The sequence below is a fragment of the Trichoderma ghanense genome, assembly GCF_004382785.1.
Source record: "Trichoderma ghanense strain CCMA-1212 chromosome Unknown scaffold_4, whole genome shotgun sequence".
NCBI lineage: Eukaryota > Fungi > Ascomycota > Sordariomycetes > Hypocreales > Hypocreaceae > Trichoderma > Trichoderma ghanense.
The window spans coordinates 1,894,960-1,921,206 of NW_027395667.1; the positions used below are offsets into that span (position 1 = coordinate 1,894,960).

Below are 26,247 nucleotides of genomic sequence, written 5' to 3' on the forward strand. Positions count from 1 at the left end.
CCGTTCATGAGGGCGTCCAACGTCTTCGCCGCTGCACCTATCCCTGCTAGGATGACGACCATGTATTCTTGGAGCCAGCCAGCTGTGACAAGTGATTCTTCCTCTTTGACTACGCTGCTGCCTCCGACCCTGTCAGATTAACAGTCATGCCGAAAGATGAGAAGAAGCCACAATATGCCAGCAATCAAACATAAAGGGCTGCCCACTGCCCCCAGCCCTGCCGGGTTAATGGGTATATGCTTGTCGTCGGCTTGCCACTCAATCCTGGAATCCTTTTACTCACTGCTCCACCCATTTACCCAGCATTCGTAACGGGGCAAGCCGTGGCATCATCGCCAAGGTACCATAACTCGTGTCCGGGGTCCCGCCTAGAGGATCGCGTTGAGCGTAAGAGCCGATCAAGAAGAGTGGGCGATTTTGTCCCTTGTGATGGACGTCGGCGGCTCTGCTTCTTCTTGACCCTGCTCTGTTGCTCCTGCAGCGGCGTCGACCTTTTCCCGCGCAAGACTTTCCCATCTCTGCCTCTTTGCTTGTCTTGTCGACGAGAGGCGCGAGGTGCCGTCCTGGACTTTCTGGGAGCGGGATGCTCTATCAACGCTGCGTCTGTCATGATGACATCTTCATCTTCTTCGCCTGCATCTATCTCCATGGGCTCTCGGCTTGATGTCGTCGACGGGGATACTTCGCGTACAGCGTCGTCTAGATAAATCGTGTTTCTTCCCAATGATGGCTCCGTGATTTCGGTCAAGCCAGAACCTTCCTCTCCGATGTTTTGGATCTCTATAAGAGCAATTACTTCTGCCTCTGTGACGCTGGGACTTTGTTCGCTGAAACCCTGTTGATGATCGTCTCGAGGCCGCTTGAGGGGGTTATTTGACCGAGATTCCGCTGCTGGAGTAGGTTCGGTGGGTTGGACTTGATTCTGACTGGCAGATGGCCTCCAGGGCAGGTTACTTGAGGGTAGTAACCCGTCAGGATCCCATATACCGGCGCTAAACAGCGAGCCTGGAGCAGTTATTTCAGCAGTCGTACGAGCTGAAGCCGTAGGAGCAGCGAGGCGCTGCGTCCTCCTCTGCTGTAGGATTCCGGCGCAGGTCTCTTTTGCCCATCGGTTTCTCCCTTCCACGACTTTGCTCGTGATGTCGTCAAGATGGAGAATCGACGAGTTTGGAGAAGTTGAACTGCCAAGTCGAGGGGACGCACTCAAATTCGCTGAAGTGCAATCGTTTCTAGCGGCTAACTCTTCATGTTTGTCGCTGTCGTTCTTTGTATGGTCACAGTAACCCTCTTCATCGTAGTTGTCTTCGCCGCCTCTGTCCCCTTCGTCTTTGTCGGCATTCTCGTGGTCCACAGTCTCTTTGTCCACGTTTTCTTTGTCGGTGTCCTGTTCGCCGTCCTGGTCTGGGCTGGCCAACAACCAAGAATTTGACTCAATGACGGCACAGAGACTTTTCCAAGCCCTCATCACCTCCTGTACGTGTTGGGCTTTTCGTTCCTCAAGTTTTGCCAGAAACTCCTCCTCGGTCGCAGCGACTTCGATACAACCCTCAACTTCTCTGTGGAAGACATCGGGACGTCTTATTGGGAGCGTATGGCTATTGAACCGGTCGTGTAAATCCGTCGAGAGGACCTCTGGCTGCTGGTAGTACTTCTTCCAGTCCCACTCCCATTGCCTATCATCTTCAGACGGCAGGGCTGGGTGGATGCGTTCCAGTAAGTATTGCATTTCTGATGAGGAGGTAGATATCTGGATTTGAGTCTGTATAGCCTTGGTAGTTGAAGGCAAGCTACAAGCCTGTGACGTTGGAAACCTGGCGTGCAGTTGAAGACCGATCGATGTGGGAAGTAGAAGGGTTTATGAGAAGTGGAATTTGCAGAGAAAGATGAAGGATATAACAAAGAATCAAGACTGTTATTCAGTGTTTGGAGATACAGGTCATCACTGGAGCAGGGCAGAAGCAGGGCAAAACAGCAACTGTGATTAGATGTAGGTAGGCAGCCTGGCACAGGAGACCAAAGGTTGGGATTGACAGCTGCTGGAGTGAAACTCGTAGCCACAAACTTGGCTCATGTGGAGGTGCCGTCATACCTTGTGAAACTCACTTTGACCTCAATTTGTTTTTGGACAGCCATTCAATGAGCCAACCGGGCATTTCTGGGCCGAATAGCTTGCCGGGCTGACTTATTGTTGTTATGGACTGTAGGATGGATTGGTGATGGTGGTCGAATACTGTGTATGGCCAGTCTATTGTTTGCGCCATGGCATTGCCGCCAGAGTGTTCCATAGGTGTGTCTGTAAATCTTCGAATGAAATGCCTGATATGGATAGAGTCAGTCATCGTGAACAGAATATTTTGTGAACACATTGTGGTTTTCGGATGATGAACTCTGGTATCATAACCGACGTGTAAATGCAATAGACCTCCTTGCTACTTTAGTGTCCGGGATCCATCTCCAACGGCGTCAGACGGGTCCACCCCTCCAGCCATTGATCAGATCGCTAGTAGCAGCTGCTTGTCATTGGAGGCGGTTTTCTTCCTTCTGAGATGGCACTAGCGGATTAGGTAGTCGATGATAGCTGACGGGACGGGGGGAAGAGGGATCACCCCTGAGCTAGATGCCCAACGGCGCCAACCTCGAGCCTTTTCCGGCATTGACCTCTGTTTTGCTTCGTCTTTTCTCTTTCCCTCCCNCCTCCCCCTCCTCCCCCAGGCTCTGCCCTAATCGCGAACATCCCCCGGCCAGCACCATGGAATTATACGGCACGGGCAAAGGCGGCGTGGGAAACAATGTGTGCGTCGTCGGCACGGGCGTCACGGGTCTGCTGGCGGTGAAAAATCTGGTCGAGCAGGGATTAAACGTCAGAGCCCTGGAGCAGAACGAGTATCTTGGAGGCAACTGGCACCATTCACTGGACGCGCAGCAGGTCTCGGCGCTGCCGGAGACGAGGGTCAACATGTCGAAAGAAACAGTGAGTGGCTGCCACTGCGCTTGCGCTTGCGATTGAAGTTCTGCGAACAGAGACTGCATCTTCGTCTTTGTCTCAAGGATTGTCTTGGGCACGTGAGAGAAGAGAAGCTCATGGGAAAGTTGTCACTGCATAGAATTCTTTTACCGATTTCCCAATGCCGGATGGTAAGTTTCTAGGAGGAAGAGGAGGAGGGATGGACGGAGCTGTAGGCAGACGAGGGCTTTGCTGAACCATCCTGTCCTGCCAGACTATCCGTCGTTCCCTTCCGCGCAACAGATCGGCAACTACCTCGAGGCATACGCAGACAAGTTCGAACTGATCAAGCACATCGAGCTTTCGACGGCCGTCACGAGCATCCGACGAGACGAAGAGGACGGAGTCTGGGTCGTTTCGACAAAGCACACCAAGACGGGCGACGAAGAGGAGAGAGAGTATGACAGAGTCGTCCTGGCGACGGGCGGCTTGAACGTCATGAACATGCCCGAGATCAAGGGCATCGAGAAGTTTGCCGGAGACGCCATCCACTCTCGCGACTTCAAGGATCCGACAAGATACACGGGGAAAAACGTCCTGGTCGTCGGCCTGGGCTCGACCGGAGCAGACACGCTGAGCTTCTTGGAGCAGGCCGGCGCAAACAAGCTGTACCTCAGCAGCAGGAGCCGGTGTTCCTTGGTCGGTAGCCTCGAGATCAGCCCGGAGAAGGACAAGAAGCCGCTGACAGAGATGCTTGATAGATCCCCAGAACCATTCGAGGACGACCCTGGGACCACTACATGACACGCCGCAGGGACGCGAGGATACGAACACTGTTGCGACTGGCTCCCAACGCCACAAACTACTTCGCCGGCAAAGCCATCGGCCTCGTACAAAGCTACGCCTTTCCCACTCTGAGGGCGCATCCCTGCTTTAGCGGCGCTGTCAGCGGTCCGTTGTACCGGAGCCCCTTTGTGTGCGACGACCTGCCGGAGCTGTTGGACAGCGGCCGTGTCAAGGTCTACCCCGGAATCATGGGCGTTGCCGGTCCACGAACCGTCGTCTTCAAGGACGGCAGCGAGATTACCGACGTCGACGCCATCATCTTTTGCTGCGGCTACTATCACGATCTGTCCCTCATCCAAGGCGAGGGCCATCCTGCGGACGCCGAGTTGTCCATGGACGCGTTCGAGGAGCTCAAATCTGCAAAATACCACAACCAAAAGAGCCAATATCAGAGGCTCTACCACGGCATCCTGTCGGAGCGATACCCCGAGTCGCTGGCAGTCCTGGGCAGCCTGACGACTCTGCGGCCTACGTTTGTGCTTTACGACCTCGCCACCATGGCACTCGCCAGCATGTGGTCCGGGAGCTATCCGCTGCCCTCACCGCGAGCAATGAAGAGGGAGATTGATTCTCATTACAACTTTGTGGTGCGAGCCCTCCAAAACGGCCCGCTGGCCTATCTAGGTCTCCGAATAGACGTTCGGGGCACGTATGCCTGGCTCAATGCTGCCGCAGGCACGGGCGTCATAGAACGACTCGAGGGATGGGGCTGGGAAGCGTGGAAGTTCTGGTGGAAGAACAGGACGCTGTACAAGTTCATCATGGACGGGCCAAACGTCTCGGCAGTATACAGGCTCTTTGACATGGGCAGAGGGAGAAGGCCGTGGGCCGGAGCTCGGGCGGCCATTGAGAAGGCCAACCAGAGACAGGTGGACAAGGTTGAGGAGATTCAACTGGTTCAAGCGGCTCAGGTGGTCGCCGAGGAGGTTGAAGCCGCCAATGAGGACAAACCGGACGAGACAGAAGCAGCGGGTGATGACGTGGACGAAGGAGACTTGGTGGAGAAGGCTGAGGCTGAATGAATAGACAAGCTGTGTGTCATGTGTCAAAGTTCAGACAAGAGTCGGATGAAGCAATGGGGAAACGCGGGCGCGGGCTTTGGAGGAAAGCAAAGTCGACAAGCGATGGCTGGCGTATGATGACTTTGGGGGCCCGAGGGCAACAGGACAGGCGGAGACACAGAGGAATATGGGCAGAGATGCGTCGAGTGGGCTGGATGGAGAGAACACGCCACTTGGGCAAACATCTTCGCGGAAAGCGGATGAAGCATGATAATGAGATATGATAATGAGACATGAAGCACATGAACAGAGTGCGTCCATGCAGGACGGCCATACCTCCCTTCCTTCACACCGCCAAAAAGGCCAAGAGGTGCTCCTAATTTCCTGGAGAAAACTAGGGAAGGGCGGCCCGGCATATGCACGCTGCTTGTCAGTGATGGATCTCGCGGGCTGCCTTTCGCGCGGGCCTGCAGCTGATGGGCTGGAGGCTGAGAGGGTGTGGACGGAGCAACACCCGGGATCCTGTTCCGTACGTGAAAAGTGGCTTGCAATCCTTGCTCCTGCTGCAATATACAGGGGAAAGGATGTGGCTATCCGGGGCTTGGGACTTGACGAGACAGGGCTTTCGGGGGGGGGGGCTTCACGACTTCTCCTCGGGATCATTTGACCTGGTGGAAAGCCACCAACTGCTAGTAAGCCTCAATTCGGTTTGCTTCTTTGCTTGCTTGCTTGCTTGCTTGCAGCAGGCTATCGCTCCCATGTCAGTTGAGTGGATAGTACCAGCATCGTCAGGCGAGCAAGGGATAGATACATCGCCGTCCTGCCCAGAGCCCAGCTAGAGAAATCCTGTTTGGTGCTGAGGATCCCGGGACAGACAAGGACGCACTTCGGAGAGAATGAAATCAGCTCAGTAAGAAATACTGGGATACTACCCAGTTCGATGGCATAGCGTAAGTCGGCCGAGTTGATGTGGCTGGAGGCTGAAGCTTTCGTCGTCACCCATACACGCCCTGCGACCACTTCCCGTCCTCTGGGTTTGAGCACAGCTCTGGATACCGGGTTATCGGTGCTGATCGTCGCCTATGCCGCGCTCTCTGGCCTCTTCCGTAGCACGTGGTAAGATTATTCAGAGACAATGAAGCACAATATTACTTGACGATCTCTTCCCGGAGCTACGAACCATCGGCTGTCGTCCGTAGCAGCAGCGGTGTCAAGCACTGAGACAGCGTAAAGTTCTGCTGGCATTTCCTCCATTGCCATGTTTGCGCCTTGCCAATCGTGAAGGTTTGCCTTTTTTTTTTTTTTTCTTCTTCCTTTCCTTTTTGGTGGTCCCCCCCCTTTTCTCAATCGTGACTTGACCTGCTTGTTGATATAAGAACCTCGCCTCATCTGCATTGCCGTCAAGTTTAAACCTGTGGCACAGTCCATCAATCTCTTCACGATCCGCATCATCAACATCCACGCACGATGACATTCTCTCCGACGAACAAGAACAAGGTAGGGTAGTCTTCGTACCTTGAAGCCCCTTTCACACCATTGTACGAGTCACTGATCAGGAGCTCTCTAGAAGGTGTCGTTTGCTGTCCCAATGAAGCCAAAGGAGCCAGCCCTCACAGAAGACGAACTCCGCAGCATATTGCCTGCTTCTTTCCGCAATGGCAACGCCTGGGTAGGGCCGCCACACAACCGTGTCCGATACTTCCTGGCGAGCGATCTCAACATGGACAAGTTGACCGAAGCCTCGGCCTACTTCTTCGTCCTCGGAAAGGTCAAATCTCCTCGACCGCTTCACTACCAGCTGGCTCTCGGCCTCGAGATCCAGGTCAGCGAGCGGATGGACACGCACCTGCTCTGGATCAAGGACAAGGTCTACATCAAGCCGCTCCCGCAGTACCTCCTCGAGCCCAAGTTCTGGTCCGAATACCTCGACTGCCCCAAGTCGTGCCCTTATGCTTCCGACTTTCAGCTGCTCCGGGAATCGGGGCTCATGCGGCGCAGCGCCCAGTTCTCCCAGGAGGTGCCCTGCGAGCACAGCAAGCTCTGGAAGTGCGCCATGGGCTTCGTGTACTCGTACGTCGCCCTCATCGCGCACGAGAGCGACTTTGCCATTGCAAAGTCGCACAAGCTGGTGCCTGGCAGCTTGGAGTTTCACGAGTGGAAGCTGTTTGTCGATCGGATGCTCCGCGGCGGCAAGCTCTACGGGCAGATTGCCGAGCGCTTCACCTATGGCGAGCTGGACCTGGCGCGCCTCAACACCGTCATGATGCTTCACCGTCCCCTTCGTTACCTGTCCCCATGGGGCGGTGACTCGGATAGTTTCTTCCCAGGACACCGATTCTCGCCGCTGCCGGCATTGTGCGCGGCTGTGGCCACTGTCTTGTTCTCTTCGGAGCAGGCGAAGTTGGTCATGACCAGACTGAAGGAAAACAAGGGACTTGTTTTGGTTGTGTATGTCACCTGCATCCCCTCCCCGTTGTACTGCTCTCGATGCTGATATTGACGCAGTATGTTCAGTTGCTTGGGGGCGATTTCGTGTTCGATCTTGTTCATCAGCGGACGGTCTCGAGAAGCTTGACTTGGAGGGGCAAAGATGAATTTACGAAAGAAAAAAGAGAGCCATCGATCTCGAAAGCAATGTTGTTAGTAGTAGCAGGTCCTTGTGTGACCGGAGGAACATTTTTGCTTTGGAGCCATCGGCCTTTGTTGGACAATGGTAGAAGAGATGGCTAATATTCTTTTTTTGTAATATCGGTTTCTTGATGCTTCTCGATCCAATCAAAATGGCAAGAATTTAAGAGGAAAAGCATCACCAGAGTCTCAGCTACCAGTGAATCCCAAGTGCTGATGTGTAACCCTTGGGAGGCAGCAATGAACGAGAAACAGCAACGATAAACGGTGTTCATCACGTAGGCGAAGGAAGAAGGACAGAAAGAGAAAATAAGAGAACAGGGCCGTGGCAGCATCTGGGTACGACAAGTCATGAGATGCAAATCACGTTTTGTAGGATCATTCGGGCGGGAATTGAATGTACTTGACATTACCACATTTACTAAAAAACAAATGAAGGGGAATAAATAGCGAGGATAGAAAGAAAATGAAAAAGAGAATAGCACCCCAAACGCCACCATTAAGAGCTCACTGAGGGCACAAGTAATCCATCTAGAGACGGTGCCTGTCGTCATACCAAAAAGATAAAAGGGCCTCGAGTTACGATCCTCGCTCTCGCCATCGTCTCGCACCTAGCAGTCGATTTCTGGGCACCTTAGTGGACGCTCCTCTCGCTATTGGGGAAGACAAAGCAGCCTTCAAAAGCGAAACCTCGCCCTGTTGATGATTTCGGAGGTAGGGAACATACGAAGGGCAAGATATGTGTTGAGGCCAATGGTCTTCAGCACGGTCTCGCAGGTGATATCCTCGCTGCTGGGATACCTGCACATGGAGGTGTGATCTCCGTAGACGGGGAAGTACTTTTCCCAGTATTCGGGTCTGGCGTTGATCTTGCTATCTTCCTTTTCAACAAGCTAGAGCAAAAGGTTTACGTTAGGATCTGCTGGTTAAGTACAGCAACTGAGCAGGATCATTGAAGCAACAACTCACAAGCTTGCCGCGGTAAAGGCTGGTGCCATGAAAGTTGATGATGACGCGTCTGCTGTAGAGGCGGCCCCTTGCCTCCATAGCGGCCATGCGCTCGACGTGCTCTTCACATGCCTTGTCCAGCTTGTCGAGGACTTCAGGAGCCGTGGGATTGACGGCAGCACTGGCAATATTTCGCACAGACTGGGCCACGTTGTGGTGAGGCGTGTTGAAGAAGGCCAGCATACGAGTGCACTGGTCAATGATGTGAATGGTGCCCGTCTTATCCAGATGGGCCTTGGCCAGCGCCTGCAGTTTACCGCATGACGAGGCACCAGGGGTCAGCGTGCGGGCGTCTTGTGGGCGAACGAGGGGAGGAATGTAGAGTTGATACTCACCTCCTTGACGATGAGTCCGCCAACGCCGTGGCAGAGGAAGACGATTGGTCGAGTAGGATCCTCGAGTCGATTCTCCATGAGCAGTCGGAGAAGACGATCGCCGTGTTTGACGAAGCGCGAGTCTTCTTCAGTTACGGCGAGCCCATCATTCCAGGAGAAGAGCATGATTCGGCAACGCTTCTCATAGCAGCTTGGAAGGATATCCCTGGGCCAAAGCTTGCTAGAGTAACACCAGGTGTCTCTGTGCACATAGTACTTGGCCTCGATGTTGAGGCAGTGGATGGCAACGATGCTGAAGTTGAATGGAGGAGTAAAGAGAGAGTCAGTGAGCGTCACAAGGATGGAGAGATGCCATACGGGAAAAGGAAGAAACTCTCGAATATGGAGCGGGAAATGGGATAAAGGAAACGAAAAGGAATATCGTAACCTACTCAACCTCTATTCGCTGATATGGGGGGATAACGTCTGGACGGTAGGGGAAGATGGTTTCGAGATCGTAGTGCTCCATGTGTTCTGAAAATATCATAGGCATGGTCAAAGCGATCACAGAAGCTGCCAGTCTCCGGGGAGAGGAAGGGCTTCTTGATGGTGAAGTCCTATGTAGGAGGAGGACGAAGAAGGGGGAGAGGGGGGGAAGTTGGTTGGTGAGGAAGGAGAAAGAGAAGAAAGTGAGGGAAGGAGAAAAGAAAGATTGGGCCAAGCAGGAAGGAAAGAACAATGTGAGTCGCAGCTGCTGCGTTTGATGGCGTCCGTTTGCTGCTGCGTTTGCAGTTGTTCGTATTCGTGTTTACAGCTGGCTGGGCCCGCAAGGCGTGGCAGCTGGAATCGACCGTTATCGCCGGACTGATGATTTGCTGCCTCGTATACTGAGGTAGCAGCGTGTCTGTTCTCTGTTTAGAGAGAGGAGAAGCAGAATCAGGAGTCAGAAAGCTCTCCTTTACGCGCCAAGGATGGTCACTAGGAAGGCCTTGTTGTCGGAGAGTCTCTTACATGGAGCGGCCTCGACAATGGCAAGCCGGAGCAGCGAAAATCCTGTTGTTGTGGTTTGGGAACGAGTTACACAGGATATGGCGTCGACCGGGAGAAAAAGGAAGAGAGTGGGGGAGAGAAGGACACGAGAGGAGAAAGGGGGGAGGAGAGTTCGATGTTCGAGTGCAGGTTCTCGTGAGTATATGCAGCCAAGATTGAAAGAAGGAAAGGTTGCAAGCGTCGTGGTAAGGAGAAGCGAGAATGCGAGGATATCAATGAATTCCTTGTTAGGATGCGAAGATGACGGTGAAGGAGAATGAAGAGGATGGGGAGTTATAAAGAGGAAATGGGCTGTAGGAACGAAAGATGAACGGTAGCAGAGTAATGTACGTGTGTAGAATTGGGCAAAAGAAGAAGAGAAAGAGAGAAGATAAACAGCACGGTCGAGACAGAGTCTACCCAAGATCTATCTACATGTAGGTGCATGTACCCCAGAGATGATGTGATGACACACACACCACACCAATGTCTTCCGGCCGAGAGAGGCAGAGCTCAGATGCGTGCCTGGATTGGAGCAAGCCACCGGCAGATTGCTGCTACGTTGTGTTGCATCTACCTCCTTTTACGTGGTTTTCTGGACCTTCTTTTGCTAGCTTGAGGGTGACTCTCCGCGGCATCTGTCTACGAGAAACCCAACGAGGCATGCGATCGAGATGTCGATCCCAATGGCCCGAGCAAGATACCCAACGACAGCCAGGCGAACTCGCCCTCTCTCTCTCTCTTGTCTCCTCCACTGTCAATCCCCCCCTCGGTCGAGAGCTGGCTGCACGCGGAAAACGAGAGTACACAAGTCCAGGCCATCACTGTATTACGAGTTATGCGCCCAGAGCCTAAAGGGCTACTCATGTGTGGCAGCTTTAGATTTGTGCTCCCACATCTTGTGGGGTTTCCTGCTCCAATGAAGCCTTGATGTCGCCTGGTCCCTCTGCGTCTGCCGGCGAGGAGAAACCCTTTTGCCTTTTTCTTTTTTCTCCGCTGCGAATCATGTATCGGCTGGAAGAGGGAGTGAGGAACAGACAGAGACTGTCTGTGCTGATGCTGCTGCTGTGGAAATGAGACAGATCCTGCGGCATGATTCCGAGTGGCTTGCTTGTTCTGAGTATACTGAGGAGGAGAAGCAGCAGCAGCAGCAGCAATGTGGAAGTTTGCGTGCTTTCAGCTTCTCGTCACAGCGGCAGCCCATCTTTACTCACTTGCGGTTGTCGATAATTCTGGGGTGAATAAGATCGGAGATTATGGGCGGATCTGCCGGACGAGAGACGGCAAGATTCCGACATCCAGTGTCTCGCTTTTGGAACACCAAGCACGTTGATCATGATCGTTGGACAATATGCAGCTACCACTTGGGTACCCAGTATCCAAATTGCTGCTGCTGCTGCTGCTGCTGCTACGAGCTACTACTACCAAGCCAGTGCATTGATGCCCTCAGACTTGGTTGAGCCGCCAGACTTTGGCATCAGTTGTGGCCATGGCCCATTTAGTGTGGTAATACAGAGCCCAGCCTCGAATTGTGGTGCAGGCATCAGAGACACACCCAAGAGAACGATGCCGCCAGATAAGACGATCAAACGATGGTTGGTAAACTAAAACTAACGGCTCAACCGAACTGAACTGAGCCAAGTCAAGGTCGAGCTCTGCCTCCTCTGCTACCCATACAGTAAGGCAGGCTGTAAATCTCTCCACAGAAATTGAGCTAGCTCATAGTACCTATAGGTAAGGGTGGCCGGCAGCCATCCGATCGGTCCAAAATCTTGACCCTCCACATCAACCTGAACCTCTGTCTCGCGTCTCTTGTTCCGACGGGCTTCAGTCTCTTCAGGCGGGCATCCAGCTGGGGCGCATCTGGAATCTTTCGCATCATCTGTTTGAAATTGCAGAGACGCCAGAATCGAGGCTGAACAGCAAACGGGCGCGCGTGCAGAAAACCAAGACAAGCCACGACAAAGGGGGGGGGGAGTTGTCGCAGCACCCTTCGCGCGGAGGGACTTGCGTGATCAAACTTGCTTGCCTTGACTCTTCTCTTCCTTTTGGTCGACCCTTGCTCTCTCTTTCTCCCTTTGCTCGCACGGAGAGCCCCGATCTTCTATTTTCAGCTGCTGGCGAGGCACCGCGTCTTTGCTGCATTAGTGGCCCTGCGCTGAAAGACGGAAATGGAAGCGTCGCTCGTGAGAGTCCGGGCTGGGCTCGGGGCTTCTGTGGCTTCTGTGGCTTCTGCGGCCTCGGTTTCATCGTCGCCAGTGTCCCTGCCTTCATCGCTCTCGTCGGCGTCCTCGGCGGCGTCCTCCCCGGCCTCACCACGATCGTCGCCATCAACGGGTCGGCATGCAATCTGCCGCTTCTCGACGACCACGAAAACGCCCTCGACGGGCATGATGGCCCGCCGCTTCTCTGCACTCAACCGGCCTCCGCCCAAGTATCCCGGCCATGTGCCTCTGACCAGGATCGAGCAGGCAGGCATGGCGCTCGGATCTGGCATCATGTCGCTGCTCAACCCCTACCGTGCCGGTACGCCCTGAGTTGTCACCTCATACGATGTGCTTCCTCTTGTCTCTTTCAAGTTTCTCATGCTCCTCCTCCCTCTTCTTCTTTTCCTCCTTCTACCCCTTGCAATGCTACATTAAGCCGATGATATGCTACGCTTTGCCCAGCCCTGCTCTTTGCCATGCTGGTTGTCCTAGCCCGGGTTCCTTCCTCCCCCCTTGCCTGGTCTTGCTCGTTGCTCCTCTTATACTAGCTGTCCTGCCTTGGTCTTGGGGGCCTAGAAGGTAGCAAACAGAATGCTGGATCCGCTTTTGCAGGATTCGCATGACGGATTGACACCCCCCTTGTCTGCCTCTCCTATCTTGGGAAAAAGAGTGAGAAAGAGAGTGTGACGAGGGGAGAAAGCCTGAGGTTGAGAGGTGGATATGGAGAATGGAAACTGGGCAAGACATGTCGCACTGAAACCGGGAAAGGAGAGATCTATGATGACAGACCTGACATGGCATGCCACGATATGACACACACCCACTCACTCACTCACTCACTCACACCAACGCATTCACTCATTCACACTCACACACTCTCACACACACAGCTGGCGAGAGAGGCGGAGAGGCAAAGAGAGAAAGAGACACGCACACACACATGATACGATTCTGACACTGGCAAATCTCCGCAGATCTCATCGCCACCCTGGGCGAGACGACGGCAACCCCGTACTTCATCTACCGCCTCCGCGACGCCATGCTGGCCCATCCCACAGGCCGCCGCATCCTCCGGCAGCGCCCGCGAATCAGCTCCAAGACGATGAGCCTGCCGGCGCTTCGAGCCCTGCCGCCAAACTCGGTGGGCCGCGCCTACGCCTCCTGGCTGGACCGCGAGGGCGTGTCGCCAGACACCCGGTCGCCGGTGCGGTACATTGACGACGAGGAGTGCGCGTACGTGATGCAGCGGTACCGCGAGTGCCACGACTTCTACCACGCCCTGACCGGCCTGCCCACCGTCCGCGAGGGCGAGGTCGCGCTCAAGGCCTTTGAGTTTGCCAACACGCTGCTCCCCATGACGGGGCTGAGCATGCTGGCCGTGGCCACGCTCAAGCCGGCCGAGCGGCGGCGCTTCTTCAGCGTCTACATGCCGTGGGCCGTCAAGAACGGCGTGCGCAGCCAGGACATCATCAACGTCTTCTGGGAGGAGGAGCTGGAGCGGGACGTGGACGATTTGCGGAGGGAGCTGGGGATTGAGCAGCCGCCGGACCTGCGGGAGATTCGCAAGCGAGAGAAGGGAGAGAAGAAGCGGCTCAAGGAGATGCGAGCTCAGGGGATGTGATGGCGATGTTGATGATAGTAAAGAAGAAGATACCATCTCAGCTTTGTCCATGCCCTTTTTTTTTTTCAAACTCGTGACAAAGGACCGACCAAAACATTAAGAGACTGGATAGGGTAACCGTAGTTCAAGAGACTGAAAGGAGCAAAAAAAAAAGAAGAAGAATTGCAGAAAGAAGCCCAGAAAATGCCCGCTCACAAGTCCAACAAGTCGTCATCGTCATCGTCCCAGCCCTTGCGCCTGCTCACGACAATCTTCTCCTGCTCCTGGTTGTCCGCCACGGCCGTCAGCAGGTCCTTGAGCTGGGCCTCGGTCACCTTCTGCCGCAGCTGGCCCGTCTGGGCGAGCGTGATGAGCCGGTTCTCGATGTCGGTCGCGCGCTGCTCCTTGACGAGGCGGATGCGGCCGAGACGGTCTGCGGCCTCGGGGTGGAGGATCTGGTTGAGGATCTGCTGCCGGGCTTCGTCTGCTTGTCTGGATTCGGGTGGTTAGTTTGAGCCTGATGCCCTATGATGGAGGGAAGATAGGAGGGTAGGGGTAGGCAGATTTCAGCTGCTTACTGTCTCTGTCTCTCTCCATCTTGGCCGGAGGGACCGCCGTTGCCCCGGGAAGCACCGCCTCCTTGCGCCTTGAGCTGCTCGAGACGAGCTTTCCGGATCTGTGTAGAGGGAGAATCCTACGTGTTAGTCTTGAACTGGTAAAAGAAGGATCAGATAGAGTTGATCATGCCTGTTCCAGCTCTGATTCGTCCATTTCGCGCAAGAATCGTCAACAGCCCTTTGTTGGTGCTCGTCAGCGGTTAACAGTCGTCATAGTTGGTTGCGGGGCCTTTTTTTTCCGTCAAGCTTGATAATCTGGTGGTTTGGAGGGGTAGCTGTTGCGCACGTGATCATGGTCGGAGCTTATAAGAATGGTGGGAATAGCTGCATGAAGATGGAAGCTATCGTGATGAATATGTGGGAGCTTCTGTGATCGACTGGCAAGAATGGGATGTATCAATTTTCAATGGAGAAAGACAGATCCAATTACGATGAGGAGGAGCAAAGACGAAAAACTGCAATCTCCTAGAATTGCATCGCTCACGACTAACTTCCACCCATCAAATCATCCATTAGCCCATACATACGCATCATCCGATCCAAACCCTTTCAAAATGCCCACGAAATGACAGAGTCGATCTAAAAAGAAGCCATACCCTCAATCCACCTGAAGCCCATCGTTACCCCTTGACAGCATAGATGGGCCGAATCTCAAACTCCCCGTCTTCCCTCTCCGCAAGCCGCTGAGCCATCTCGCTGCCCATCTCCTCCATCTGCCCATACAGCTCGGAGCAGCCGAACCAATCCAAAGTGTCCCGGCCTCTCCAGTCGAACCGCCGCTTCTCCTGGTCCCACACCAGCGACCTGCCCCGGATGTCCTTGACCTTCCACCGCTGGTGCTGCAGCCGCGCCCTCGCCTTGTTCCTGTCCCCCTTGGCCAGCACCGTCTCCAGCACAATGTCCACCTGGATGTCCCAGACGATGTACATGGCCCGCAGGCGAGGGTACCAGTGCAAGACGTCGGCCAGTGAAGAATTGTCGCGCCAGAGTGTCGTGTGAGGGACGGCAATGCGTGTGATCTCCGTGGTGTTGTTGACCACAAGCCCGGAGAGGTCGGATTCCGCCAGCCGGTTATGAGGCTCGTTGCAAAAGGTGCGCCACTGATCCATGCCAACGAAGAGGGCGTCACGCACGGGGTCGAACCGGTGCACAAAGACGTGGCATTCCCTGGCCTCATCGAAGCGCAGCTTGAAGCCTTGCCTGCGAACCCAGGCCAGGGCGACGCTTCGGGCCTCCTGGTTGACGGATGCCATCGGGATGTCGACGTGGACAGAGTTCAGCTTCTCGTGCTGGAAGCTGAACGTGATGGGCTCCTCGCCTGTGCCGTCAACTTCATCGGGACTTGCCCCGGGATCTGCCTTTGGTAGATTCCGAGGGCCCCAATATCCCTTCTGATAGTTGTGCAATGTGATGCAATCGAGGTCCGGCACGCTCTCCCGCCATATCTGGAAGCGCAGCTCTAGAGGAAGGCTGGGGAAGCGAGAGAATGAGGCAGGCTCTCTTGAAGATGCCATGGGCGGCCACATGGCTTCAAGATTTTGTTCTCCGTAGCCTGTCAGTTTGTCTTAGAGTATGCCGTGCCCGGATTCGGCCGAGGCTTCCAGATTTGGTGGCGCGAGTGTAAGTGAGCGTGGGCTCGGATGCCTTGCGAGATAAGCCGAGTTTGGAAAGCCAAGTGCTTCGTATATAGTTGATGTAGAGGGAGATGGAAAGAAGACGAATGAAAAGTGAATAAGAAAAATCCGAGCAAATGAAATAAAGGAGATCAGGCAATCAAATACGGCAGAGCGAATGACAAGAAGCACTGATGACCTCGAGTAGAGTTTGAGCAAGCTGTTTGGAATGCGCCAAGCAGCAGCACAACGAGTGAGACACAAGCCTAGCCAACGCATCCCTCCCTCCCTTACCTTACCCTACCTATCCCCTACGGCAATGATCCCGCATCCAACGACCCCGCTTAGCAGTCCCCATGATTGAGATGGCTTGACTTACCCCCGACTAGCAGCGAATAGGTGACGAGTACAAGAGCCGCGGGCTAGTGCTCCGTAGGTACAGGCTCTTGCGGGAGAGACGAGGCGGGCAGTGGAGGACCGGGATCAAAGCAGTATGATGCGATGCTTGTTGGAAGGGAGGGGGGGGGACGGAGGGGGAGACGGATCAATATGTAGACGCGGTACGACCTTTGGTGCGTCGCATTGCATTCCGACTTGTTGCAAACTCCGTGAAAATGTAACCAGGGGACAGTGGCATGCAAGGGACTTCAAAGGATCAAAAGAAAAAGAAGAAGCTCGGAGAGATGTTGTGTGCTTTGTGCTCGCCGAGACCTCACTTTTCGTGCCGAGGCTCTTGATGCGGCGGACTGACTGCACGCCAGGCGTAGGGGTACCTGATTTCAGACAACAACTGGAAGCGAGAGTTGGGCATGAGTACATAAGACGCCCATTGGGTAGCAGGTCAGGTACGATGTAAGCCGCATCAACACGTTTCTTGCGTCGATCTGGTCAGGCAACAATGTCAACAAGAACAGCCAGGGATGCCGGACATACGCGTGTAGTCAAGATGTATAGTTTGTATAAAGATCCGTCTGTCATGTCATACCTGGTTCCACGCCAATGCTAATGCCCGAGATAGAAAACTGAAAACAAGCTGGTGTACAAAAGTGGATTCATTGTATCCCCGTCCTCCCCCCTTCCTCCACCGAGTAACCAAACCAATACTACATGCAAGTGGCACGAGTCAATGCATGTAACAAGTCGGCTTACACAAGCCTGTTGCCTCGTGAATTCGGCGGTAGGGTCCGATATCGAAACGAAAGGTGGCTGGGCACCGAAGTCTCCTCGACGGGAATGTACGAGTTGAGCCGCTCGATGGCCAGCGAGTGCTTGGCCTTGATCATGTCCCTGATCATGAGGTTGGTCGGGGTCTCGATACCCAGCTGATGGCCGCGCCGGATGAAGAAGCCGTTCAGGTAGTCAATGTCTGTCGGCAGGCCGTTTTGGATCTGCCGCGCCAGATCGCTCGAGGCGCCTCGTCTGGCCATGATGCGGCTGTAGATGTGCTGCTTGATCCGGTTGCCCCTGATAAAGTTCCGGATGGCGGCCGAGCCCTCAATCTCCGGCATGCTGTCCACGACCGAGACGATTTCGGCCAGCAGCCGCTGCATCATCCGCTGCGCAGCCGGGTTCCGCTGCAGGCCGGCATACGGAATCTCCATCAGCACGCAGACGGGCTCCACGACGGAATCCAGGATGACCGACGGAAGCTTGAAGTGCAGCCACTTGTCAAAGGGAGTAAGCGACGAGTTGAGATCCTTGACGCCTTCCATGGTCCGGACAAAGTTGACGCGCGACTCCGTCTTGTCCACGTCGTGGCCCAGGCCGCCAGAGTCTGCAAACGTCAGCTGCGTCTTGCCGTACCGCAGCTCCTTGACGGAATCGGTGCACCGGTTGAAGGCCAGTCGGTGGCTCATGTGGCCAAGGACGAAGCTCGGCCTCGACTCGGTCCCCTGGAAAACCCGCGCTCTCACCTCTTCGAGGACGCCCAGCCCATCCGTCATCAGGCACACGGCCGTGTCCTTGTCGACGCGGTGCTTGACGGACTGCAGTGCCTCGACGGCTTCATGTCCCGGCCCAGCCACCAGCAGCTGGTCAATGCGCGAATTGTCGCCTCTGGCGATGGCCTTTGGAGTCACGGACACGTGCTCCAGCTTCATCTTGCGCTGGTCGCCGTGGCGAGACTTGTAGATGTTGCGATATCTTGACGAGAGGGAAGGCGATGCCGAAACTGATGAGCTCCTCTTCCACCCGAGCATCTCAACGGAGTCGTAGACACCGGACAAGGCGTGTGCGATGAACCTCGATCTCTCGTCGTCTCCTAGAATGTGGATCTTGTGTACGGAGGGGGATTTGGCGGCCTCGGGAGGCAGTAGTACTGAGGGCACGTAGAATCTGGGCGTAGACAAGCCTGACGGTGGCGGCGAGGAGGGCGATGAGGAGGTGGAGGAAGAAGACGAGGGTTTTGCCGTGGCTGTTTCTGACCACGGCCGAGGTACGGGAAATCGCGAGCTTGCTTCGGCAGGGGTCGAGGGGCCGCGCGATTTGGCATGGCTGTTGCTGTCTTCGGAGGAGGTCGATGCCACGGTGCCATAGCGCCGGCCTCGGGAGATGCTATCGCAGGTCCATGCTGAATGCCTCTGACATATCCGGCCGGAGAGCCGCGGTCGAACTGAGCTAGCCACCGTGAAGGGTTGCCGAGGAAGGTCGGCGAGGCGAACGGTGTAAGAGGCGAGAGGGGTAGGAGAGGTAGGAAATGCGATGACAACAGAGGCAGGGCGTCTCAATCAGTCGCGTTATCTAGACTGGACTCTTCATACGCGCTGCGGTTTCGGCTGTCTTTCTGGAGCTTGATCGTGAGATGGTAAACCGAACGAGGAGGAGAGAGAAGCGATGAGGAGGATTGTGGCGTAGGGTCTCTATCGATGTGTGGAGAGGTCGGCAATTCGTGATGTATGTGGCTGGTGAAGACGATGATTTCGATTGGGTCTCGCAGGAGGAAGAGAAGCGAGCTGCAAAAGAGAGTCGATATTGCGTGTCAATGATGCGTCCGTCGGGTCAGTTCTTGGGATTCTATGCATCAGCCAGGGTTCAAATGTTCTTTTTTCTCTCGCCAGTGTCCACTGCGGGATCGCGCCCCGATAGACGAATTGTCGACCCGATAAGAGACGCAGTTCTCGATAGCCGACTTGGCAAATACCCAACGCGGAAATCAGAGCTTTTAGCACTTTCGATCCATCAAACCAACAGGACGAGGGAGAAGCTGCACCAAGCGCCTGCGCTTCTACGAATATTCAGACAAGGCTCATTCCATTTTATTTTCATTATTCTCTCTATTGATATCATCTGCAACCATGACAGACATTCCCACAATCATGCCAGATGTCGAGAGGCTGGGCTCTCAGCTGGACAGCCTCGAAGATGCGCTTGAGCCTTTGCTGGGGAATCTCAGCGAAATGTCCTCCCAGCTGCCCTTGTTGGACCGGGCCAAGCTGTTTTCTATGGCGGCATATGCCATTGAATCTCTTCTTTTCTGTGAGTCGTGCTCATACCAAGCAATTATGTGATGAATGCCGTGACTCCTGTTTATGTGGGCTAACCTTCACATTGTCGTAGCGTCCTTGAAGATCCAGGGGGTTGACGCGCAGAACCACGCAGTCTTTGCCGAACTCAAGAGGATTCAGCAGTACTTTGCAAAGATCAAGGCGGCAGAGGAGCCCGCGGGCCAGCGCAAGCTCGTCGTCAACCAGGAGGCTGCCACGCGCATCCTGAAGGCGGATTTGGTAAGTTGCTTTCATCTCACGTCTCATCCATCCTCTCGGTGAGATATTCTCTTGTGTTGGGCTAACGATTTCCCAGAGCGACAACAAGCCGCTGAGCGCCAAGCTGGCTGAAAAGATTGCCGAGGAACGCGCAAGGGCGCTGCTCAAGGCCGCAGAAAGCAAGAAGCGTACCGCAGAAGACGCGACTCAGTCTGCCGGCTCGGGTGCCGACGGCGCATCGTCATCAGGCCAGAACAAGAGCAAGAAGCCCAAGACAAAGGGCAAGCCCAAGAACACCAAAAGCAAGAAGTGAGAAGAACGATGATGGCTTGCTTGTTTGTGCGGTTTTTAGCGTGTGCTTTGCTGGCTATAGAGAGTGGCAAACATTTCAGCATTTCAGGTTCAGGGCGTTTTACGGCAACGGAATTTTCTTCGGGCTTTTGGGCATACAGTACGCCTCTTTGTTTTCGTTCTTCAAGGGTACGAATGGTCAGGAACAGGATATGTTATCTAAAGCTGAGATGCATTCTTGCATGATGAATACAGCAAATTTGACAGAATCATTCTTGGACAGTATCCTTCCTTACCTTGTTATCAAATATCTTGGAAGCTTCTCGCAGTACGAATTAAACTTTTTGCCTGGCACCCATCGGTCTAACGAGGCACTAACCCTGTAAGCCAATTGGCCAGCTCTGCACAAGCACAAACTCGGCCCCTCTCATTGGCCGCAAATAAATCCTTTTGCTCTTCTGTCAGCATCTGCCATTTGCCATCATCACCCTCAACTCTTCAGCCTCGCCTTTTTCTTCTCCTCTTCTCTCTACTTTCTGTCATACCAAACAAAGCCAACCGACCGCAAATCATTCCTCAAAGATGCCTCGTCAACGATCCGTCGGCCGCGCTCCTTCGCGCCCAACTGCTTCCGCCCCTGCGCCCCAGCAGCACCGCCCTGCCACCACCATGGCCGCTCCTCCTCAGCAGCACGCTCCCACGGGCATGATGCCTCCCCAGCAGGCGTCGCAGGGCCCCGGACTGTTTGGTCAGATGGCCAGCACTGCTGCGTAAGTACCGTCCCCCACCATCCGCCACCTATGCTGGCTTTCCAGCTGCCGGCGCAAAGCGTGATATCACGACGGAAAAGCTCGGCATGTCCGCATCACTGGACAACGACTTGCTTTTGCCTCGGCTACTGTCAGAGAGATCAAGAAACGCCGCAGCACAACCCCCAAAATCAAATGACTTTGAATTCCCAATATGATTCATACGCAGCTAACCATCATACTCTCACAGAGGTGTCGCCATCGGCTCTTCCGTCGGCCACGCAATCGGCGGCCTCTTCAGCGGCGGCTCCTCCGAACCCGCCGCTCCCGTCCAGGCCCAGGCCGCGCCCCAGCAGAACCAGCAGCAGTACAACAACTGCGCCGGTGCCGCCCAGAACTTCACAAAGTGCCTCGACGAGCACGGCGGCAACATGCAGATCTGCAACTGGTACCTCGAGCAGCTCAAGGCCTGCCAGGCTGCCGCCAGCCAGTACTAGAGAGGGCCGGGGATGCGAGCGAAGAATAAGACGACGACGCAAAGACGGTACGATATGGGGGAGACTATCTATCGATTCGAGGTCATGTAACATTATCATACCTGTACATGTCCGTTTGAGACGAGTACGCATGTATATACAGATGCAGAGAACGCATACGAGGGCTGGTATCACCACTCTCCGATATGGGCTAGACGGAGGTTTCGACTGCGAAATGCCAGCAAAGAAGCATGTTCATTGCTCAGAGGGGGGGGGAGGAGCATGAGTGATATTTCTCTTGCCTCATCAAAAAGGCAGAGAAATGCGCGTAAAGAGGACTCGTTGGGTTCATCAAGAAAATCCCTTTAGAAAGGCACACTCTGCTCTCATAGCTATAGTTGTACAAATACACAATCGAAATAATGATGAAAACATGAAGACGGTGATGAGAGATAGAGAAATGAGGAGGAGTTCAACACATATCCTCAATGGAACGAAAATCTTCGCCAACCCTGACACATGGATAGAAAACTAATATATACAGCGCTTCCGCTTTCATGTCTCGTCGTCGTCGTCGTCGTCTGGCCGCGGCTCAAAATTCAGCTATACACACACACACACACAGTCAGTCCCATGGCTGGTCTTGATGCAAGACGAGACAAAACAAGCAAACATACCGAGTTACCGTTGTACAGCTGGTGATCGCGCTGCAGGTTCTGTAACCCTCGCACCCGGCGATTCCGCTCCTCCGACGCAGTCCTGGCCGTTGCATCCGGCGTGCTGCCCTGTCTCCCCATCTCCATTCCGCCCCCGGCCGCGCGCTGCCCTCCACCCAAGCCGACCAACCCCAGGAGCCAGGTGAAGAAGCCTAGGATCAGCGCGAGAAGCTTCGACCAGGGCGTTTCCTGTCGACCCTCGGCGCGATATGCCGACGAATACTTTTGGACAGGAATGAGGACCAGCGTTGAGGACGGGATCAAGCCCAGCTCGCCAATCGACTTGCTTTCCTCCGTCGCGTCAATGTTCTTGTTGGGCAGCGGTGTCAGGACCTGCTTGAAGGTGTACGGGCCTTTGCTCTCGCCTCGGTTCTCATCAACCCATTGCCTGACTACCGTCAGAGGATCCCCCGTCTCGAACCGCGATCGGATGGTTGAGCCGTCAAAGAGCCGAACCTGGATCGACGCCATTTCAGACACCTTCCTTGTCCTTGTGGACGGCAGCTTGCTCTGCATTGTGCTGGTGGAGGCAGCAGCATCGCTTGCTCTTCGGCTCTCGATCCTCTCCTGCTCCTTTTGTGACGCCCGCAGGCGTCTCTCCTCCCGGTCATCCTCTATCCGCTTCAGGATCCTTCGGCGCTCCTCGAGCTCCGACTGTCGCCTCTTCTTTAGCTGCTCCGCTTGCTGGTATACTCTGGCTCCGTCCGTGTCTGCGGCTGCCTGTGCCTCTGCTTTGGCCCTTTCCTTCGCCTTGGCCCGCTCCTCCTTGGCTCTTTTCTCGGCCTCCTCTTTCTGTGCCTTGAGCTTGGCCGCTCTATCGGCCAGGAGATGGTCGACCTGGCTGACCTGATTGACCACTACTTCCTGTGGAGCGGTGCCCACGGCCTCGACCTGAGCCTGAAGCTGGGCCTCTGGCCGTGGCTGTAATTGTGATTGTGATCGTGTCCGTGTCTGAGATGCAGGTGATGGCGACGTTGAGGGGGCGGGGGCGATGACGGAGGTGGGAGCGGGAGCGGAAACAGGGGCAGCCAGCCTTGTCGGTGAAGCTGACGGTGAAGCGGATGAGGATGCGGCAGAGGCCGCTGGAGGAGCGGCGTTGAAGGCAACGAGGATTCGGCGGAGGAAGTCGTCCTTGGAGGTGCCCGCGGCAATGTATTCTTTGAGCTCGCCGTGCTTCATGATGACGACGGTGGGCGTCTTGGGCAGCGGGAAGATCTGCGACAGGTATCCCGCCTCTTCCGATTCTGCGATGAGCCGCAGGGCTACCGCTTGCGTCTCGATCAGTTTTGACAGCTGCGGTTTTGCGACAGACGAAGCTTATTAGCCTACCATGCGTACATAGCCCTCGAACCGAGATTTCATGTACCGCTGCATATGCCGTACGCCGCAAGGCTCCATCTTGCGGAGATAGGGAGGGCGCGAACTTACAGAGCTGTCTTGTAGATATTCATTCTCCCACGTCTGGCTTTCCTCGTTTTCATCTACGTCGGCGTCAGACAAGGTTCCAGCTGATTTCGGGGACACGAGATGCCGAAGCAATGGCAAGATTCGGGTGTTCAATCACGCACTTGTCACGAAGCAGAGGACGAGCTTCTGCTGGCCCACCGCCGTGGAGATGCCCTCTTGCAGACTCCCCTGGTAGAACATGGCTCTTGTTGTGGCTGTCTTTTCTCGATCGGCCGGTATATATCGTTAACAAGTATCGATGTCGATCGGGATCGCGCTTCAATGGCTGGCTCTCCGGGCCTCGGCGATGGCTTGTCGAGGTGATGATCGATGCCACGAGACGCCGCGCGAAGGAGGAGGGGAATCGCAGTTGGCCGGGGGACTTCCGGAGGATCGGCAGCAATGCTGATGCAGGGATTCGATTCGCATGCACCTCTTTCGTCTCTCGCGCGTCTCTTGTCTTGATGTGTAACAGGAGTGACAATGACAGCAGAAAAGGAGTGGGAAAAGAAGGAATGGATGGGAGAGATTTGGTTCTCTAGAGTTTGTTGGGGCCTCACGATGGAATCATCGAGTTCGCCGGACAACGTTCAACGCCATTAGCTGGCATCTTAGAACCGATGACGAAAGGCCAGCCTTTGACGGGCCTGCACTAGACCAAAGCGGGATGCGCTACAAAGGCATGCAAGAGGCCGGCGCCATTCCTGATTGGGTATGCGAATGTGGAACATTGCTGGTTGTGGCAGGCGGTCAAGATTATCCGCCGAACAATTGTTGGGGGGGTACCTCTGGATATTACCCTAAGTAGTTTCCATGGGTGATAACAACAAACACCGTCAGTTCCAAGGCTGAGGAAGATTCATTGTGAAATCGAATAAAAAGGATCCGGTGTTGGATGTTGGTATATTCAAACGGTATCACTCCACAGACTTCATCTTGAAATCCAGCAGGATGTATCTGTGAGTGGACCGAGGTCAAAGCCGGAGAGACTACAGTACCTACCTTAGGTACCTCAGGTACGGAGTAGAGGTGATGCCTGACATCTGCTGGATCAACAGACACAACGATATAAAAGGAACAAAGGAAAAATTCTATGGAAATGGAGATGATACAACGACGGTTGGAGCAGTTTGCAATTGCAGTATAGCTCAAGACGATACAATTGGTTTTGCATGCGCGAGTGTTACAAGGCACAAAGACAGAAGACTTCTCACGTACCATACCTACAAAGGCACCCCACCAGATGACCCTTCTAGGCAGGCGGTCAATCTCGGATAACCGTCAATACTATCGCCATGCCATAGTCCCAACATCTCCAAACCCATACAAACAAACATCCAAGACAGTCGCCCGACATCTCCATGCGGCATCTCCCTCCAAAATGAACTGCACACACAATATGCTGCGGAAACTGCGGGCAACCGGCAGCAGCCTCGCCACCAAATCTGCCCGCCAATGCGCCAGAAAAGCAGCTTCAACAGTCTCAACGGCAGCTCGCATTCCCGCGCCTCGAGCCGTCCATTGCAGACACATCTCATCGACCGCCTCTCGATCAAATAAGCCGCAGTCTGCCGATGACCCGAACTTTGTGTCCATTGTCGACCTGCAGCCGCAGACGGTTCGCGCGGGCAAGCGTCATGGCCCCGGCATTATCCTCCTCGGTTCGTAGCCCCTTCAAGTATACGATATAAGTGAGGACGTACAAGTGCATACACGGCAAATGCCCTGAAACAACAATCCATGTTTCATTCTCTTCAATTGAGAAAATTAAACCATCTCCAACACCACACGCTGACTTACTCTCTTCAATCCAAAACAGCCCTCATCCCAGTCACCGCATTCGTCCTCGGCACATGGCAGGTCCAGCGCCTAGACTGGAAGACGAGGCTCATCGCAAAGTTCGAAGACCGCCTCATCCGCGACCCCCTGCCGCTGCCGCCGCACATCGACCCCTCCGTCGTCGGCGAGTTCGACTACCGCCGCGTCCTCGCCACGGGCCGCTTCCGGCACGACCAGGAGATGCTCGTCGGCCCGCGGATGCGCGACGGTCAGGACGGCTTCATGGTCATCACGCCGCTCGAGCGCAAGGACGGCTCCACCATCCTCGTCAATCGCGGCTGGATCAGCAAGAAGCACCGCAGACAGAGCACGAGGCCTGACAGCCTCGTCCGGGGCGAGGTCACCGTCGAGGGGCTGCTGCGCGAGCCGTGGAAGAAGAACATGTTCACGCCGGAAAACAGGCCGGACAAGGGCGAATTCTACTTTCCCGACGTCCACCAGATGGCGGAGCTGACGGGCAGCCAGCCGGTGTGGATAGAAGCTACCATGGGTGAGTATCTCTCTCTCTTTCCCCTCAGTCTTGGCTACAGACAGATTCCATGATACCTTCAGTTCATTCATCGCCCCTGTCGACGTCATGTGGAGGCGTCAAAAGCAATCTAGTTATCCGCTGTCGAAAATGTCACAAACACTCCCACCCCAGGCATACCATCTTTTACCCTCCTAACCCTTGTGACACCAACCTTCATATCATACCCATACCGCACCCATCTACTCCAACCACATACCTTCCCGATATCCCAAAACCGTTCGTTTGCTAAAACAAAGACAAAACACAACGCTTGCAGAACCCGAGTTTATGCGCATGATGGACTATGAGGCTCGCGGGATCCCCTTCGGACGACCGGCAGAGGTCAACCTGAGGAACAACCACGCTCAGTACATCTTTACATGGTACGTAATACCGATCAAACTCCCTCCAGCTGTCTACTTGCAAAGGAATGAGGGAGACAAGGCCGAGAAACAACAGTGGAAGGACGAAAATCAACAGTCTTGCCTAACTCTTCCGATTCGCAGGTACGGGCTGAGCATCGCCACGGCAATCATGCTGTACATGGTGCTCAAGAAGCCGCCGTCCAACATTGCCCGCCGGGTGCGGGCTAGTGGACCCATGTGAAGGGCATGTGCAGTATAAAACAATAGACCGACAGATACAATGGAAGAGGATGGGTGAATATTGTAAGCAATGAAAAAATGACAAAGCGGAAAAATGGAAGAGAAG

At 54.7% G+C, this 26,247-nt stretch overlaps 10 protein-coding genes across 10 annotated transcripts; 6 read left to right on the forward strand and 4 right to left on the reverse strand.

Moving 5' to 3' along the window:
- Positions 1–295: 295 nt before the first annotated feature.
- Positions 296–1,726, reverse strand: CCMA1212_004800 (uncharacterized protein; the record flags this gene model as incomplete). The annotated part of the gene is made up of 1 exon (XM_073702089.1): positions 296–1,726. One exon carries the CDS (start codon positions 1,724–1,726, stop codon positions 296–298), a length of 1,431 nt encoding a protein of 476 aa, XP_073559774.1.
- A 1,023-nt stretch (positions 1,727–2,749) lies between these two features.
- Positions 2,750–4,812, forward strand: CCMA1212_004801 (Dimethylaniline monooxygenase [N-oxide-forming] 2; the record flags this gene model as incomplete). Its single annotated transcript, XM_073702090.1, has 4 exons — positions 2,750–2,971; positions 3,105–3,135; positions 3,219–3,643; positions 3,706–4,812. 4 exons carry the CDS (start codon positions 2,750–2,752, stop codon positions 4,810–4,812), a joined length of 1,785 nt encoding a protein of 594 aa, XP_073559775.1.
- A 1,567-nt stretch (positions 4,813–6,379) lies between these two features.
- On the forward strand, positions 6,380–7,285 carry CCMA1212_004802 (uncharacterized protein; the record flags this gene model as incomplete). The annotated part of the gene is made up of 1 exon (XM_073702091.1): positions 6,380–7,285. The coding sequence occupies one exon, from the start codon at positions 6,380–6,382 to the stop codon at positions 7,283–7,285; it is 906 nt and encodes a 301-aa protein (XP_073559776.1).
- An 811-nt stretch (positions 7,286–8,096) lies between these two features.
- On the reverse strand, positions 8,097–9,294 carry CCMA1212_004803 (uncharacterized protein; the record flags this gene model as incomplete). Its single annotated transcript, XM_073702092.1, has 4 exons — positions 8,097–8,312; positions 8,389–8,673; positions 8,763–9,054; positions 9,194–9,294. The coding sequence occupies 4 exons, from the start codon at positions 9,292–9,294 to the stop codon at positions 8,097–8,099; spliced, it is 894 nt and encodes a 297-aa protein (XP_073559777.1).
- Positions 9,295–11,941: 2,647 nt separating this feature from the next.
- On the forward strand, positions 11,942–13,598 carry CCMA1212_004804 (Ubiquinone biosynthesis protein coq4; the record flags this gene model as incomplete). The annotated part of the gene is made up of 2 exons (XM_073702093.1): positions 11,942–12,296; positions 12,952–13,598. The coding sequence occupies 2 exons, from the start codon at positions 11,942–11,944 to the stop codon at positions 13,596–13,598; spliced, it is 1,002 nt and encodes a 333-aa protein (XP_073559778.1).
- A 191-nt stretch (positions 13,599–13,789) lies between these two features.
- CCMA1212_004805 (uncharacterized protein) lies at positions 13,790–18,422 on the reverse strand (the record flags this gene model as incomplete). The annotated part of the gene is made up of 3 exons (XM_073702094.1): positions 13,790–14,069; positions 14,156–14,253; positions 17,022–18,422. Coding segments are annotated over 3 exons (1,779 nt in total), but the record flags the coding sequence as incomplete, so codon positions are not given.
- Positions 18,423–19,100: 678 nt separating this feature from the next.
- CCMA1212_004806 (uncharacterized protein) lies at positions 19,101–19,821 on the forward strand (the record flags this gene model as incomplete). The annotated part of the gene is made up of 3 exons (XM_073702095.1): positions 19,101–19,281; positions 19,363–19,529; positions 19,606–19,821. The coding sequence occupies 3 exons, from the start codon at positions 19,101–19,103 to the stop codon at positions 19,819–19,821; spliced, it is 564 nt and encodes a 187-aa protein (XP_073559637.1).
- A 560-nt stretch (positions 19,822–20,381) lies between these two features.
- On the forward strand, positions 20,382–21,045 carry CCMA1212_004807 (Mitochondrial intermembrane space cysteine motif-containing protein MIX17; the record flags this gene model as incomplete). Its single annotated transcript, XM_073702096.1, has 2 exons — positions 20,382–20,569; positions 20,799–21,045. The coding sequence occupies 2 exons, from the start codon at positions 20,382–20,384 to the stop codon at positions 21,043–21,045; spliced, it is 435 nt and encodes a 144-aa protein (XP_073559965.1).
- A 534-nt stretch (positions 21,046–21,579) lies between these two features.
- On the reverse strand, positions 21,580–23,387 carry CCMA1212_004808 (uncharacterized protein; the record flags this gene model as incomplete). The annotated part of the gene is made up of 4 exons (XM_073702097.1): positions 21,580–21,627; positions 21,702–23,033; positions 23,079–23,221; positions 23,309–23,387. 4 exons carry the CDS (start codon positions 23,385–23,387, stop codon positions 21,580–21,582), a joined length of 1,602 nt encoding a protein of 533 aa, XP_073559491.1.
- A 1,180-nt stretch (positions 23,388–24,567) lies between these two features.
- CCMA1212_004809 (Cytochrome oxidase assembly protein shy1) lies at positions 24,568–26,142 on the forward strand (the record flags this gene model as incomplete). Its single annotated transcript, XM_073702098.1, has 4 exons — positions 24,568–24,847; positions 25,006–25,515; positions 25,814–25,919; positions 26,043–26,142. The coding sequence occupies 4 exons, from the start codon at positions 24,568–24,570 to the stop codon at positions 26,140–26,142; spliced, it is 996 nt and encodes a 331-aa protein (XP_073559492.1).
- Positions 26,143–26,247: the final 105 nt, after the last annotated feature.